Source organism: Rhinopithecus bieti, unplaced genomic scaffold, assembly GCF_001698545.2.
Source record: "Rhinopithecus bieti isolate Rb0 unplaced genomic scaffold, ASM169854v2 scaffold_84002, whole genome shotgun sequence".
Taxonomy (NCBI): Eukaryota; Metazoa; Chordata; class Mammalia; order Primates; family Cercopithecidae; genus Rhinopithecus; species Rhinopithecus bieti.
The window spans coordinates 837,880-856,236 of NW_016841755.1; the positions used below are offsets into that span (position 1 = coordinate 837,880).

General features: G+C 37.7%; 1 protein-coding gene across 1 annotated transcript in view; it reads left to right on the top strand.

Moving 5' to 3' along the window:
- ZNF407 (zinc finger protein 407) overlaps window positions 1-18,357 on the top strand; it is a 478,257-nt gene that overhangs the window by 160,740 nt on the left and 299,160 nt on the right. Inside the window, 1 exon segment of the mRNA XM_017866127.1 lies at window positions 15,155-15,229. Within this exon segment, the coding sequence (XP_017721616.1) occupies window positions 15,155-15,229 (75 nt within the window).

Consider the following 18,357-nt stretch of genomic DNA (forward strand, 5'->3'; position numbering starts at 1 on the left):
TTTTTTTTTTTTTTTTTTTTTTAAGACAGAATCTCACTCTGTCGCCCAGGCTGGAGTGCAGTGGCACAATCTCAGCTCACTGCAACCTCCGCCCCCCAACTTCAAGCGATTCTCCTGTCTCAGCCTCCCGAGTAGCTGGGACCACAGGTGCGCACCATCACGCCTGGCTAATTTTTGTTTTTTTAATAGAGACGGTTTTGCCATGTTGATCAGGCTGGCCTCTATCTCCTGACCTCAGGTGATCCACCCGCCTTGGCCTCCCACAGTGCTGCGATTTCAGGCGTGGGCTGCTGCGCCTGGTTCTGACTTTGTTATTATTAAAAAGATTCCTGAGTCTTTCTTATTTTAGTAGAGTCATATAGTTTATTATAAATTGTTACGGGAAAGTAATTCAGCTGTAATTCTTCTTCTTCTTCTTTTTTTTTTTTGAGACGGAGTCTCGCTCTGTCGCCCAGGCTGGAGTGCGGTGGCACGATCTCGGCTCACTGCAAGCTCCGCCTCCCGGGTTCACGCCATTCTCCTGCCTCAGCCTCCTGAGTAGCTGGGACTACAGGCGCCCGCCACCGCGCCCGGCTAATTTTTTGTATTTTAGTAGAGACGGGGTTTCACCATGGTCTCGATCTCCTGACCTTGTGATCCGCCTGTCTCGGCCTCCCAAAGTGCTGGGATTACAGGTGTGAGCCACCGCGCCCCGCCAGCTGTAATTCTTCTTAACTGATAACTTCTGCATCTCTCCAGCGTCACAGTGCTTGATGATGGTGACGATCTTCTGGAAGCACCGCATGTTTTCACATATCTGCTGGATATTACAGATTATATTCTGTTCTATATGCAGATTATATTCTGTTTTATAAACTTTTATTATTAAATGCATCCTATTGTGTTCTAATTATTGTATAATTGTTTTTCATGGAAAATATTTATCTTAACTCTAATATATATAAACCTCAATACAAGACACAGAGGACCTATTTATCTGCATATGTCTCATAATATTGTTTTCCTGCTAAATATGTTCAGAATTAGATTGTATAATTCTGAATTCTTTTTTTTTTTTTTTTGAGAGGGGATCTTGCTTTGTCGCCCAGGCCGGAGTGCAGTGGCGTGATCTCACTCACTGCAAGGTCCGCCTCCCGGGTTCACGCCATTCTCATGCCTCAGCCTCCTGAGTAGCTGGGATTACAGGCGCCCGCCACCACGCCCTGCTAATTTTTTGTGTTTTTAATAGAGATGGGGCTTCACCGTGTTAGCCAGGATGGTCTCGATCTCCTGACCTCATGATCCTCCCGCCTTGGCCTCCCAAAGTGCTGGGATTACAGGAGTGAGACACCGTGCCCGGCCCTTGAATTCTCATTTTTTGTTTCAGAATAATTTAATATATTTTGTCTGCATGTATATTGAATGTGTATGTTGGGTACCTTCAATTCATTTTCACATAAATTACAACTTGAATATACCTATTTGCCAAATAGTATTTTTAAAGCATTAAATGAAGAAGTCTTATTTTTTAAAATCACTCTTAAGCCAGAGTGCCTGCACTAGTCTTGGAAATAGAGCTGTTGGACAGGTTGGCACATCTCACCTGCAAGCTCCTTCATTACCCAAGAACATTTCTCCCTGATGTTCAGTCAAGTATGGAGTGCTGGTCACTTTAGGCTCAGCTATTCCTAGATCCCTCTTAGATAAGATTGCAGACAGGGCTTGGTTATCATTTCCTCATTGACGTCTGCTGCATTACATGTGATTGTAGTGTCAATTTACATAAAGTATCAGGGAAGAAATTTGAAGACAAATTACATGTAAATGTGGAAATCCCTTTTTTGGTGGATTTATTGATTGGTGTTTTATTCCTTGACAGGAACAGCCTCATGTGTTTTTGCTCCTGTGCATTTAATCAATAAAGACAATACCAGAATTATATGCTTGGATAGGAAAAGTCTTAATTTATTAATAGCAATCATTTTTTGAGACTTACTGAATTTCTTGAAATACCTAGGAATTTTACTCTAGTCTTCTATATACTGTATATAGATAGATAGATTTTTCTTACACCATTGCTATATTCCAGTAGGACTCAATTTTCTCATTTATAAATTGAGGTTAGTAATACCGTAATGTGTATCTACTACAGTTGGGGTTTTATCTTCAATAATCCACATTAAACATTTATTACCCTCTTTGGCCATAGTGCTCTGTCACTAATATGCTAAATTTCATCACTATTTATTTTTAATCTTTGTACGGCCCTTTTTTATCCTGGAAGGATGAAAATGATATTTATAGAATCCTGTCAGCCAGTGCAGCACTACAGTGTGTGTTCTGTATGCCATCCTTTCTCTTGTCCCTGGGGTCCTCTTCCTAGTCATGGTCATCGTCATCATTGTCATCATTATCATCATCATCACTGTGAAGTTGGCTAACAATTCCAGAGGACTTACTGTGCTAGGCACTACAGTAAGTCCTCGCCTTACCTCATCTCATTTAATCTTCATAGCAACCCTAGGGAAGAGGGATAATGTCCTTATCCATTCATAGGTAAGGCCCACATGCAGCCCAAGTTTCTTTGACATCAGGCTTTGCCCTGGCCGTCAGCGATATTCTTTTATGGCCTACCATCAAATGATTTCATATACAAAGCACATTTGGGTATGTGTTTTAATTCCCGTTGACTGTGTTAGCACTTTGCATTCTCAGGTTACTATCTTACGTGAACAGAAGACCCCACCATTGTTTTACCTCCTTCAGAAGAGTTGAGGTAGCTCTAGGCAAAGAGTTCTTCACAGAGCTCTTTTTGAAAGTTTCCAATGAGTGGAAGAATATGATAAGTACCTCTTTATCGCATACTGTCTTTGTACAATATAACCATTCATAAACATGTCTCATAGAGTGTGGTTTTGATTCCCCTGCTGGGGATTTCAATTGGTCATGGCAATTCCCAGTTTATAGTTTATCACTAATATAGTTGTCTACTAAATTCATTGTATTTTTTAAAAGAATTCAGACATTAATGATCTCATTTTGTCTCACATGTCATGCATTAACTTAACCAAGGCCATGTTGGCCTAGACGAGATGCAGGTTTTTGCAAGTGGGAAGCAAGCGCCTAGACTAGATGCAGGTTTTCAACTCTAGACTGGAGCATTTTTCACTGAACTTCTACTATCTGTGTCTGAAACTCAAAAATAATATACACCGTAATCATTGATTTACTTAGTTGTTGGAAAATGACTTTGTAATTAAAAAATAGTGCAGCTGACATCTGAAACCAGGCCTATACATGATTGAAAGTTTATAAGAGGGAGAGAGACACAGGACAGTTGAGTGGTGAGTGTGGTCTGTGGGCTTTGAGGAGACAGCCTGGGGCCCAGTCTGACTCTACCAGTTAGGAGCTTGCAGTCTTTGGGGGCTTAATGGCTATGTACCTCAGGTTTTTCATCTGGAAAATGAGATGTGGTGAGGGTCAGATCAGTTGGTTCACATGAGGCATACAACAGAACTTGGAAGCCGGGAATGGTGGCTTATTCCTGTAATCCCAGCACTTTGGGAGTTTGAATTGGGAGGATCAGTTGAGTCCAGTAGTTTGAGACCAGCTTGGGCAACACAGCGAGACCCTGCCTCTACAAAAAATAAAAATTAACTGTGTGTGGTGGTGCTCACCTGTAGTATTAGCTACTTAGGAGGCTGAGGTGGGAGAATCACTTGAGTCTGGAAGGTGAAGGCTGCAGCGAGCCATGATTGTGCCACTGTAGTCAGGCTGGTGACAGAGGGAGTCGCTGTCTCAAAAAAATAACCAACCCTTCTCTCAAGAAAACCTCAAAAAACAAACAAAAACTACAGATCAACCCAGAGCTTGGCAGTCTCCTTCCTTTCCAACAAAAAAAAACAAGAATAAAATAACCTTAAATACTTTTTTTTATTAAGAATCTGTTGACTATTTGGAAGTCGACAATGTACTCTTAACGTCTTGGAGTATTATATTATTTACAGTTCTTAGAATGTTAATAGTTAAATCTTCATGTGGACCCTCATTTTTTGGCAATGGAATTGACCCCTGAAATAAAGCAGTACGACCTTGCTGAATATCTTTACTTGCTCCGGGAAATTGTGGGTACGTGTGTATTTGTACGCGTGTGTGTGTGTGGGGTGTGTATATGTTTTATCACATAACCTGTTCGGATTCTTGAACCTTTATGTGTGTTGTAGCTAGCATTTTATAATATCTAAAAGTTACTACAGTTTTCTGTATGCAGAATGCCTATTCTCAGGAGAGGTGCGAAACTTAAGAAAAGTTTGTTTCTTATGAATTAGCAAAAAATTCTGACTTTTGTCTCTTCATGGAGATTTTCATTAAATATAATAGCATTTATTAACAAGGACAGGCAGAGTCATCCAGGAAAATAATAATTGTAAAAATTTTCAGATATTTTAAATTTTAGAACGTTGCTAATTTGTGTTTGAAGCAAGTTGCTTTATATAAAATTACAAGGGTACATTTCACATGTGAAAATGGTGGGTTCCGTATGCTAATTAAAACCAAAAGGGGTGCAACATTAAAAGGAATTGTGTCAGAATATATTTGAGAAATAAAGACGATTATTTTGGCCTATCAATGATTTGGTAAGAGTTTGAGAAATATAATTATTAAATGTTATTTAACACCTGTTAACTTCTGAATTTTGGAGTAAACAAATCTCATATAATCATAGCTTTCCCCCTTTATTTGTAAGATAAATTTCTGACAGATTTGAATACCTTTGAACTGCAGGTTTTTCTGTATTGTTTATTTAACGTGCTCATTAATAGGTAAGAGAAGTAGGTGGGAAAAATTCTTCCCTGAAGTCTTGATTAAACAATATAATACAAACCTGCTTACAAATGTATTTAGGATGTTAGATAATATATTTCACGTTATATGTTATAAAGATGAGGTCTTTAATAATGAATGTTGGTTTTATTTTATATTATCTAACATATTTAACAAGTTAGCAACAAATTATAGTATGCCCCAGGTTTCTGACACTTTAAAAGTAAAATATATTTATTTTGATTTTGTTTACAATAAAACTGATGCAGTCCGTCTCAATTGGCTGTTCTTTTAGAAGTGATCATCTTTATTTTTAAGCATAATTATTCTTGATAACTGATTGTGTGGTATTTTGTCTGACTTGTTTTATAGGTCATTAATTTTAGTTTTCTCTTCATCATATGATAAATATTTTCTTTTAAAATATTTTGTATACTTATTCTCAGCAAATCTTAAAAAAAAAATCTCCATGCTTATATCAGTTACTAGATTTGTCATTCATTAGCTTGGATAATTCATATTCATTTTGGAAAGTAATATAGTGGTTTTATTTTTCAACAGTTCTATTTCAGTAGTAGTTTCATTTTTCTTATTTTCTATGAGGCTATAATCTTTCATTAGGCAGGAAGCATGGAGTGGTGGAGAGACTTCTGTATAAACGTCACCAGGCGTGAATTCTACTTTTGCATATTCAGCTTCTTTGCCCCATTTTCTTGAAAAAGTCAAAGTCACTTACCGTCTCTGAGCCCCAATTTCCTCCTCTCTCAGGGCGATCTGAGTATGCCCAGACTGCATACTCGTACACTTTTGGGCAGCCTTTGAGGAGACATATAAAACTCTTGTATAAACTGTACATCTGACTGTAAGCAATATATTATTTGTTGCTTTTTTAAATGACAAATTTTACTTATAGAAAAACAACCCTATAAATCATCTAAATCTACATCCTGTGTCAGAGTGAACTTGGTTGGTGTTTGCTTCTTTTCATGTATGTTTGTTCATCTGTATATCAGAATACAAGAATAAACATACATAGGGTTTGTTGTATGTAGTTTTTGTCCTTTTAAAATCTAAGCTATCATGAGCAGCTTTCTGTATTTTCAGTTGATGCATAATACTATACCATGATTGTGCCGTTGCTATTGAACTTTCAGGTTGCTCTCACTTTTCAGTTGGATTGTAGCTTTTTATCTTTTATTTCATATTATTTTTAGAGTGCATATTTCAGCAGTTAGAATATCTGATTCTGAATGACTGTTGAAGACTATTGTTTGTTTGCTTAAGATTTGGTGCTTATCCAGTTCAGAAGGGAATTATGACACGTTTTTGAGCTAAGACGTGACGTGACCATATTTATATGAAGGCGCGTCATTAGGGTATATGGAGTGAATTGTATGGGAGAGTGCCTTGTAGCTGTGGTACTCAGACATAATGGTTTGAACTAGTTTATTTAAAATAGAAAAAGAAAAGCCTTGGTACCAAAAAATTATGAAGAAACAATTGATGATGTATGAACATGAGTGTAAGATTACTAAATTGGGAAGGTGGTACAATTGATATAATTCATAAATTCTGCAGGAGATCATTAGCGTGGAACAATCATGACTGAGTGTTGGACATGCTCTACAGTATTGTCAATGGAGACAAGAAAAAATGTCCTGGAAAGGCCATGGGTGGAAATATATATTTTAGTGTCACCCACAAGGAGGTTATGCTTGAAGCCCAGGAAATGAATTATACCTTTGAAATATGAATGTGTATGAACAAATATATCACCCTTAGAGGGTAAGATGAGGAACGAGAATTGACAATAGTATGAAAGAGGAAGTGATCAGAAGTGTTTTAGAACTATCAGTAGAAGCCAAGTTATTAGAGAGCTTAAAGAAGTAGTAAGTATTACCTTTACACTAAAGTTTTATGAGAATAATTGTTTGAATAGAATGCTGTCCTGCAAAAGCTAAAATGTGATTCATTTACAGTAATGTATTTGTACCACCTGAAAATTTATTATAACACATTTTAGAATAACGAAAAGATACACCGATTGTTGCAGTGAATACTCATTTATCAAACGTGGCCATTACAGTTGAAATCCTCTGTGTATATTTCCTTCCATACCCCCCATGTATGTGTTTGTTTGTGTGTCCATTTATTTCCTAGCTTTGTGGATTGAAAGGGCTTAGACTCCATGATACTCCTGTAGCAGTGATCAGAGCTAGCATCCAGGTCTTGCTTTATAAACACCACTACTTACTGTAAGAAACCAGGACTGATTGCAGGTCCAGAGCATGGACAGTGATTGTTGGGCCTGGAAGGCTGGTTGTGCTAGAAAATAAGGAAGAAACCAACAGTAAGAGAAGTGATTTCAAAAAACAGAGTAGCCAACTTTAAAGAGTTTCCAGTGGCCAATTTTGGGAAAACTTGAGAATTACACGACATAATTACGGTAATAGTTTATATAATATGATATAAAATCCAAGAGTCCAGATAAAGTGCTTTAGAAAGAAAGTGAGGGTGAGAGAGTATATCACAGAAAGATGGGGGAAAATGGTTAAGTTTCTCTATCAAAGAATGCTAGCTAACTAAAATAGAAGGAATGATAGAACACTGCTGTTTTGTAGCTTTCAGAATAATTGAATTAGGCAAGATTCATTAATGGGCGCCTATCTCATTGGGAGAAGGTTGTTAGTGAACAGGATACTCACACAAAATCAAAATATCACCTACAGATTACTTAATTACAAAGGGCAAGTAAGTATCTATATTGAAGAAACTTTGAGATTACTACCTTAAACAAATAATCAAGTTTAGCATGACTAAAGGGATGTGAACCTGACATTACTTTTATCCTGATGCTATGTTGTTGGAAGTACCCAACATACATAGGCGATGGTCTTGCGAAAAATGTTTAAACTGAATCAAATCATGAGGAAACAATCAGACATGCCATATGTGGGAGATTATTGTAAGTTAGGTTGCTCAGAATTTTTGTCACTATACAAATAAAGAAAACGAGGGTACTTGTAGATGAAAAGAGACCAAGGAGACGTAACGAAACACAGTGAGTGTGTCTTATAGACTATGTGGCAGATATTACTGAATCAGTATTTTCTTGAGTGTGATCTTGATCCACAATGGGTAGAAAAATGTCTTTCTTTGGAGTTGTATGCTGAAGTTTTAGGGGAAAAGTATCATCTCAGTAACTTACTTTAAGATGACTTAAAGAAAAAGTACGTATTAATACATTCCTAGTGAGAGAGAGAGAGCAAGTAAGCAGGCATCCCAAAACGTTAATGATGAACTGGTTTGGAGAGGGTACAAGTATTTCATATATTATTGCCTTTTCAACTTTTCCAAATCTTAACTTTTTTTTCAAGAAAGAAGCTAAGAAAAAGAACAGTTCACAATTAAAAAATAAAAGTGTGATAGATAAAAGGATAAACTGTAAACGTAAAATTAGATATGAAGTTGTTTATCAAAACTTTGTAAAATAATTATTTATCCTTTCTGCCTGCTAGGATTGTTGCTGGAAAGTTTCTACTTGTATTATTATTAGTTTTCTTTACCTATTTTTCCCATGTCATTATTATCTATTCCACTCTACCCTTCACACCCATCTTTTGCTGCTCAGGTCAGAACAGTGTTTGTGAGAGTATCCTGACACAACTGTAAGTTGGTTACAATGTTTAGTTCATAGTTTAACTGTGTTACATAGCTAGCCATAAAATGGTTACCTAAATTATTCGTGACTGGTTCTTGGACTGAATTAGTACTTTGTAGCTAAATATCTGATGATGTCAACTGCAAGTATGTAGTAATCTAAATAGACATTATCACATAGTTTCTCAGATATTTGTCAGTTCCCACAAATATATTTTCTTATAGTTTCTTATATTTGAATCAGAAGTTCGAAACCAGTCCTCATACTCGACACCAACTTTACCATGCTCTGAATGCTTGTGTCTCTCCAAAATTCACATGTTGATACCTGTATTAGGCTGTTCTTACATTGCTATAAAGAAATACCTGACGCTGAGTAATTTATAAAGAAAGGAGGTTTAATTGACTCCTGGTTCTGCAGGTTGTAGAGGAAGCATCGTCCTGGCAGCTGCTTGGCTTCCAGGGAGACCTCCAGGAACTTACAGTTATGGCAGAAAGTGACAGCAGGGTGACATGTCTCACATTGCTGGAGCAGGAGCAAGAGAGAGAGGACGGAGGTGTTACACACCTTTAAACAACCAGATCTTGCGAGCTCTCACTATCGCGAGGACGGTACCAAGAGGCTGATGCTAAACCACTCGTTAGAAATCTGCCTCCATGACCAATCACCACCAGGCCCCACCTTTAACATTGGGGATTGCAATTCAACATGAGCTTCGGGTGGGAACGCAGATGCGAACCATATCAATACCTAATCCCCAGCGCAATAGTATTAAGAGTTGGGGCCTTTGGGAGCTGATTTTGGGAGAGCAGAGCCTTCATGAATGCGATTAGTGTCCTTACAAGAAAGGCTTAAGGGAACCTGTTTGCCTCTTCTGCCTTGTGTGGACACATAGAAGACGCCCTGTGGGGACAGGCCCTCATCACACACTGAATCTCCTGGTACTTTGATCTTGGACCTTCCAGCCTCCAGAACTGTAAGCAGTAAATGTCTGTTTTTTCTAACTGACCCAGTCTAAGGTATTTTGTTGTAGAAGCCCCGACTGAGTAATGTAAGCATTTTCTCAATTGTTTCTTCAAGACACAGTTCTAGTAGATGTTTTCTATGACAGAAATACTTAGTGGTTCAATAAGGTTAGAAAATATGATGCAGATCTCCTATTTCGTTCCATTTCACCATGCTAAACAGCACATACATGATTGAGAAGTCTATAGAACTTAACTTTTTTTTTTTTTTTTTTTTTTTTTTTTTTGGGAGACGGAGTGCTCAGCGTGCTTGTCACCGCAGGCTGGAGTGCAGTGGCAGATCTCGAACGTCAACTGCAAGGCTCCGGCCTCCGCGGGTTCAGGGCCATCGTCGAGCCTTCCGAGTGGCTGGGACTACAGTTGCCCACCACCATGCCGGGCTAAGTTTTGTATTTTTTTTTTTTTTAAGAGAGAATTTTTTTTTTTTTATTATACTTTAAGTTCTAGGGTACATGTGCATAACGTGCAGGTTTGTTACATATGTATACTTGTGCCATGTTGGTGTGCTGCACCCATCAACTCATCAGCACCCATCAACTCGTCATTTACATCAGGTATAACTCCCAATGCAATCCCTCCCCCCTCCCCCCTCTCCATGGTAGGCCCTGTTGTGTGATGTTCCCCTTCCCGAGTCCAAGTGATCTCATTGTTCAGTTCTCACCTATGAGTGAGAACATGCGGTGTTTGGTTTTCTGTTCTTGCGATAGTTTGCCGAGAATACTGGGTAGATACCCAAAGGTTTTTGCATTTTTAATAGAGACAGGGTTTCACAGTATTAGTCAGGATGGTCTTGATCTCCTGACCTTGTATCCTCCTGCCTTGGCCTCCCAAAGTGATAGGATTACAGGTGTGAGCCACTGCGCCTGGCCAGAACTTAACTTTTTTAACCTAGTGTAATCCAAACTTATTTGAAAATTTCCCCTACCCCTACTCTTTGGTAACATTTCTGTTGTCATCCTGAAGAACAGTCAACCATAGGAACCTGTTTGGCACAAGAGAATCACAGCCAAACCCCCATGCAGTAAAAAATCCAAGTATACGTTTTGACTCCTCGAAAACATAACTACTAATAGCCTGCTGTCAATCAGAAGCCTTACCAATAAGAGGAACCGTAGATTAACACATTCTGTATATGTATTATATGCTGTATTCTTACAATGAAACAAGTTAGAGGAAACGTTAAGATAATCATAAGGAAGAAAATGTGTATATTGAGTATTCTTTAAGTGGCGGTGGCTCATCATAAAGGACTTCATCCTTTTGATCGTCACGTTAAGTGGGCTGAGGAGTAGGAGGGAGAGGTTGGCCTTACTGTGTCAAGCGTGGCAGAGGTGGAAGAAGATCATAGTAGAAGTGGACTCGGGCCATTCAGACTCATGTTGTTCAAGGGTCAGCTGAGCTGTATGTACTTTAGTAGATGAGTTACATCATCTCCCATAACTCTCAAATTGAAATAATGTTATAGTGATAAACCTAACGGACTGAAGAAACAGGTCTTTATTATATAGTGTATAGTGTACAAGAGTTTATTATGAAATAATGTTAAAATAAGAGTTGTTTTTTTTTTTTTTTTAAACTGGAAGGTAGGCATTACTACTGCATTGCTCTTTTTACACCAAAATAAGTTGTACTGTATTAGGCATTAACATTGATTGCAAGTCAATCAATATTTTAAAAACATTATTTTTTATTTAAAGGTATTCCTTCAGATGATTAGATGCTTGCAAATGGATGACTTGAAAACAGCAGTTCTAGCGTGGGTCTTGGCCTTGAGCAGTAGAGTTGACCTCCTGTTCCACAGGCCTCTTGGATGTTCAGTAGGCTTCTTTATGAGCATGTCCCAGACTGATCTCCTTCAAAACAGCTCGATTTCTCTTAAGCCAAAAATGGATAATTTCTTTGATTTCTCTTTCAGACTCTATATCCAATCCATATAGAAATTTGGTTAGCTCTGATTACAAATATATGTCCCAAATCTGACCACGTCTTCACTGCTAGCCTTTGTCCAGGTCACTATCACTGTCATCTTTGCCTGGATTATTCCAAGAGACTGTTGATCTCTCTGTCTCTCTCTCTCTCTCTCACACACACACACACACACACACACACACACACACACTCAAAACAGAACAGACAGGAGTGCTATTGAAATGGAAGTTGAGGCCGGGTGTGCTGGCTCACACCTGTACCCCAGGACTTTGAGACTTCCAGGCAGTGTGTTGGCTCACACCTGTAATCCCAGGACTTGGAGACTTCCAGGCAGTGTGCTGGCTCACACCTGTAATCCCAGGACTTAGAGACTTCCAGGCAGTGTGTTGGCTCACACCTGTAATCCCAGGACTTAGAGACTTCCAGGCAGTGTGTTGGCTCACACCTGTAATCCCAGGACTTGGAGACTTCCAGGCAGGAGGGTTCCTTGAGACCTGAAGTTTGAGTCCAACTTGGGCTTGGGCAACATAGTGAGACCCCTGTCTCTACAAAAAAAGTTCAGTTAGCCAGGCCTGGTGGCACATGGCTTTAGTCCCAGCTACTGGGAAAGCTAAGGTGTGAGGATCCCTGGAGCCCTGGATTTTGAGATTACAGTGAGCTATTTTAAAAAAATAAAAACAAAAGCAAAAGTAAGTTGGACAAGTGACTCCTCTGTTCAGATGCCTGAGATGGCTTTTCTTCTCACTCAGAATAAAAGCTGAGGCTATTGTGGCCTTCATTGTTGCCGTTCTCACCCGCCCTCTTTTTTCTAACCTCCTTGGATGGGACTGTCCTCCTCCCCACTTACCAGCCCCCAGGTTTATGCTCCCACGTCACTGCTGTGAGAATGAATTGAGACTCTGCCTTCAGAGGTCTGTGATTGTCCTCTCTCCTGCTGGGGTTGCTGGTCCTTATTCCTTGGCAGGCCACGTGCCGTCATCCTCTTCACTCACGGGTCTCATTCCTGAGCCACCCAAATGTAGAATTTCAACCCCTTGCTGACATTTTAAGATCCTTGTTCTCTAATTTATTCTCCTACCACTTGACACTGCTTAATATGATACATATTTTACTGTTTCTGCTGTTGTTGTTGTTGTTGTCTGTGTCTCACTAGGTTGTACATTTTTTGAGGGCAGGGACTTTTATTTGTTTTAGTCACCTATGCGTCACAGCTGCCAAGAACTGTACCTTACATAATGGTAGATCTTTAATTAATAGATATGTAAATTAAATGCATGTGTGAATGACTAGCACTGTCCACAGAGGAGTGGCTCAAGCTTAGTGTCAGTGCGTCCTGTTGATAAGCCACAGGTTGTTGAGAATGCTCCGGGAAGGCATGACTTGAACGGTCTGGTTTTTCTCCTAGGTGCAGGACCCCTTCACAGCTAGCACATAGTAAGTGATCAGTAAACGTGATGAAACAGGGAATGAAGGTATGAAAGAATGAGGGTTTATGGGGAGCAAGCCATGTCAATTGGCTAGCTTTCAGATTTGCCATCATTTCTGTTTTATTTCTGGTGATATCTAGGTTGTGTATATATATTTTTGAAAGTTACGTTAAAAATATTAAAACAATAATGTTACAGTGTTAGTGTAGGAGTAGCCTACATTCAGTAACCACGTATGGCTGTCAGTATTATGTGCATATGGGTCAGTAATTTAATGCTGGTCATGCTTGGCTTATATATATTTTTTAACTGAGGATGATTTTGAGGCTTTTACATTATTTATACTTTAAGCTAAATTTAAAGAATTAGTACTTCTTTTTAAGTCCAGTGTTGGTTGAATAAATATTTTGCATTTGAACATAATTGAGCTGTGTTACAGTATTAAAACTTCTTCCGTTTTTCTCCATTATAATGAAAATTATCATTTCACTAAATATTCAGCGCTGGAGACATTCAGCACACATTAGGACATTATATTAGGCAAAAGCTTTTTCTCCCCATTTACTCTAGTTTGTTTCCCTGTGCCATGTAATATTTTTGCTTCAATTCTTAAAACCTAAGTATTTTAATTAATAATTTTGTTTTCTTTTAAAAACTGCACTGTGGATTCTAAGTTCAGACCTCTTCAGTTATACTTGGTCATGTAAATAAGCTGTGCATTGCAGCTTTGGGTTTTTAACCTTTGCTCTTTGCTATTAGCTTTATGTTTTTTTAATTATAGGACAATGGAGGACAGTAGGGAAGTTATGACTTAAATTCACTTATTATTACTGTGTTCTTTTTTAAGGAATGAAAAATGTTATTTTGTCAAAATCAAGCAGAAACAAAGACAGAATTTTGTACTTTTTTTTTTTTTGCTCAGCTTTTAATATTATCACAGTTTTTTAATATGTGATAATTTCATTTTCGTGATTGATGTTGGTACCAGTTATTTATAGTTGTAAACTGTGTATTGACCATAGTTGTTATTACCTCATATTTAAGTAGAATGATTGTTATTTTCAGTGCATATAAGTGCATTCTTTGGATAAAGAAGTCATGGTCATTTGGCCTTAAAACCTGAGATTCTGTAATATTATATGAAATTAAACAAAATAAATTAGACATCAAAAGAAAAGAAGCATTTTTTTAGAAGTCATTTTGCTTTTGGCTTTTGTCACAAGTCTTTTCTGCAAGGATACAGTACTTTACAGTCTTATGTTGCTCATTTGTGCAAACATGTCCAGATGAATTCACTGTTTAATGTTGAGAATCTTATAACATGCCAATTTGATTTGTAGCCCTTCATATCATAGAATGCTAATTAAAATCATATTTTTGCATATGTCATGTCTTTCATGTACATATGCAAATAGATTCTGTTGCCTTTCAGCTATTAGTAATTAACTTTATGAAGGACAGCTGTAATACATAATTAACAAAAATGTTTGCAAGCCCTTTTACGCTGAAAGTTGCAACAGTACATTTTCTTTCTGCTTATCCAGAGAGCCATTTTAGTTTTGATGCTTCTGAATGTTTCTGATCTAAATTGTTTTAAATAATCACATGATGTAATTAAATTGATACTGCACTGTGTTCGGGGTAGAATGGCATTCATGTACTGCTGATTCCTGTCCAGTTCATATTTATGTCAACAAAATGGAATTAAGTAAGCTGATTTGTGTATAAAATAAGATAGTATGTCAGGTAATACTTTTTGTTTGTTTTAGTTATTGATATCTAGGTACTTCAATACAATTTTTTTGTGCTGTAGATACAGTAAATATTTGTATTATTTTTAAAAACCTCCCTTCAAGTTATTACCATGTTTTTAAGGACGCTCCATGAAAGCCATTCTTTTTCTCGTTTATGGTCCTTTAAATATTTAATAAAATGACATTTTCTCAAACTCATTTCCTGATTGAAGTGTGTGATGACCTCGGGGCTGTGCATGTTATACTGAGGTATTGCTTCATCCTTCTTACCACCTGGAAGTGAAGACAGGGATTGAAGAACTACAATCATTGTGCTCTTTTGCTCACTGTTAGGGTATCCAAGACGAAAATGAACCAGTCAATTTAGATGTAGACTTCTTTTAAAGTCCTACAATATATTTAATCTGTATGCAAGCTTTGGTGTAGCAAGAGTGCCACTGTAATATGCTTTTTATGCTATGTTTGCATATAGATATTATTCTCAAGTACTTTTTGTACAGATTTCTTGCGGAGAGTCAAGATTTAGTTTTATAATTACCTTTATTTATTTTTTAGGGTTGCTTTTGTGATGAAGAAGCACTTAAATACTCATTTACTAGGCAAGCATGGAGTTGGCACCCCAAAAGAAAGGTAATTTTCATGTTTTTTTTTTTCATTTAAAAATACAATTTGATTTTTATTTTAGGCTTTATTTAATGACATGACTTCTAGAATTTTTTTTCACGTCAGTTCATCATGTTTCTATTTGTGGTACTCTTTTGTCGAATATCATATTTTATGCCATCGTTTCACAAAAATTTAACATATTTTAATTAAAACTTGAGTCCAGAAGTAGTTGAAAGCATTTGGAGGACTTTGAATTTGTGAAACAACCTTGAAATATTAGAGTAATTAAATTAGAGGGAATTACCTTCTGAAAATGCATTTGAGTGTGCTAAAACAAATATGTAAAACTCAACTTTGTTTAATTATATATTCTTATTTTGAGGTTTTAAAATAACAGTTTTGAATTCTTACTGTAGACTTAAAGATTGCTGATATTAAAAAGAAATACATCTTGTGTCATTCCCCAAATAATACTATAGTTGCCATGTCATGAAAAATAACACTACAATTACTATGTCATCAACTGCCAGGTTTTCTTTTTTCCTGCTACTGTATCATAATTAGCTTCATCACATAGACTTAATTATATTAGGTGAACTGAAATATAGCAGTGTCAGCTACCAGGTGAACATGGCTACTTCTGATATTTTAAATCTTCAAAATGTGCAGCTCACTCAAAACTAGCGTGAGCACTGGCAGTTTCCTTAAAGTCAGGATAGATTTTCAGCCCCCCTCAGATTCTCCAAGGTAGGATCCAAAATTCTACAGATACTCTCAGAAATTTTAGTTTTTTTAATACTGTTTTCAGAGGTCAATAGTGGTGCAATTTTTTCAGTTACTCTGAAGCCTGAGGTTTTCAGTCATATTTGTAAATGTTTAATAGTCTTTTTAAAAATATAAAATGCTCTTAGCAGTATTTTCTCTGTTTATAGGAATTTAAGTTGACCTTTCTGTCAGGCGTGTTGTTTTCTTTAGTATAGTAGTATGGGCACAGACTGCTACTGAGTCAAAATTTTTGGATCTTGGGATGTCTCCTTTGCACCCATATGTTTGATTTCCTCTTTCTCTCTTTCTCTCTCTCTCTCTCTCTCTCTCTCTCTCTCTCTCTTTCTCTCTTTCTCTCTCTCTCTCTTTCTTTCCCTCCCTCCCTCCCTCCTTCCTTCCTCTCTTCCTTCCTTTCCTTCCTTTCCTTCCTTTCCTTCCTTTCCTTCCTTTCCTTCCTTCCTTTCCTTCCTTTCCTTCTCTCTTTCCTTTCTTTCTTTCGGTTTGAGATGGAGTCTTGCTCTGTCACCCAGGCTGGAGTGCAGTGGTGCATGTTGGCTCACTGCAAACTCCACCTCCCAGGTTCACACCATTCTCCTGCCTCAGCCTCCCAAGTAGCTGGGACTACAGGCGCCTGCCACCATGCCTGGCTAATTTTTTGTATTTTTAGTAGAGATGGGATTTCACCGCGTTGTCCCGGATGGTCTCAATATCCTGACCTCGTGATCAGCCTACCTCCGCCTCGCAAAGTGCTGGGATTACAGGCTTGAGCCACCATGCCCAGCCGATTTCCCGTATCTTTCTTTGTAACATTGTATTTAATAACTGCAGCCAAAATACGTGCATTGAATGTGTCAGGGATGCATTATTCTTGAAATTTAAAAGGATGCTATATATATATATATATATTTATTTATTTATTTTTTATTTTTTTTTTTTGAGACGGAGTCTCGCTCTGTCGCCCGGGCTGGAGCGCAGTGGCCAGATCTCAGCTCACTGCAAGCTCCACGGGTTTACGCCATTCTCCTGCCTCAGCCTCCCGAGTAGCTGGGACTACAGGCGCCCGCCACCTCGCCCGGCTAGTTTTTTTTTTTTTGTATTTTAGTAGAGACGGGGTTTCACTGGGTTAGCCAGGATGGTCTCGATCTCCTGACCTCGTGATCCGCCCGTCTCGGCCTCCCAAAGTGCTGGGATTACAGGCTTGAGCCAGCGCGCCCGGCCAAAAGGATGCTATATTTTTAAAAGAATAATTTGGGACATGTCAAAGTTATGTTTCATAAGTGTTGTTTAAGTATGTAGAAACAGAACATATTTGTAATTGCTATGTTTTCATTGCTTTCACGTGCATTATCTCAATTAATCCTTCTTTGACCTTATTAGCAGTTCATTATTATTCCAGTTGTATAGATCTAAGGACTGATCCTAGAAAATACAATAATAATTTATTCAATATCTCATAAATAATAAATGATGGAACTGTTACTTTTCTGACTCTGATTTCAAAATAAATTTGAATGAAAGCAGTCGAGATTGTGTAAGTAGTAAAAAGAAAATATTCCCAACTGTACCTTTAAATAGTATACATTTTTTATTTAACTATGTCATTTTGGTTTTACTTAGAAGTTTTAAAAAATTGAAGAATTGTTCATATTGTTTCACAGGGAAAAATTGATCTCCCCTTATATGTGTGTGTATGTATATATGTTCATGTATTAAATACCTTAAAATACTAGACACACCCTATATATTACGAATTTGAGAATCAAAAATTTATTTATTTATTTTCATTTACCCTTTTTGTTACATTCCAGGATACTTTTTTTTTCTTTTATTTAATATTTATTTCTGTCCTGAATACATAAAGGGAGATTAAAACTGAGGCAGGAGAAAGATTGGATTTGTCCCCTCTGGCACATGGTAAGCTCTTCTCAGGTACTGACACTATTTTTGTCCTCACATCAAGAAATGAATCTCAAATGGGAAAGCACACCCACCATCTGGATCGGTACCTTTTAAGTACTCGAAGCAGCAACACTCTTCTAAACCAAACGTCTTCCATTGAGTTGTTTTTCCTTGTCAAAATTCCTTGAGAGGACTTCTTGTTTTTGACGTCTGCTTATATGGCACTCTTTCCTGTTACAGAGAAATACCACATGGGAATGCCAGGGCCCCAGCAGTAGTATAATTTTCCAGTAGACACCTGTAGCTAGAGCAAATCAAGATTTCAGTGGTATAATCTAGAGCCAGAAATGCCAGTCTCCTTGTTTCCATTTCACCTTCCTGTCTTCCTTCCGGTGGTTTTAGGAAGCAAACCCTTCATCAGCTTGCTGAACCATCAGTCTGGGCATAACCATTCTCTAAATTAAGTTAAACATTTTTCTTACCTATTT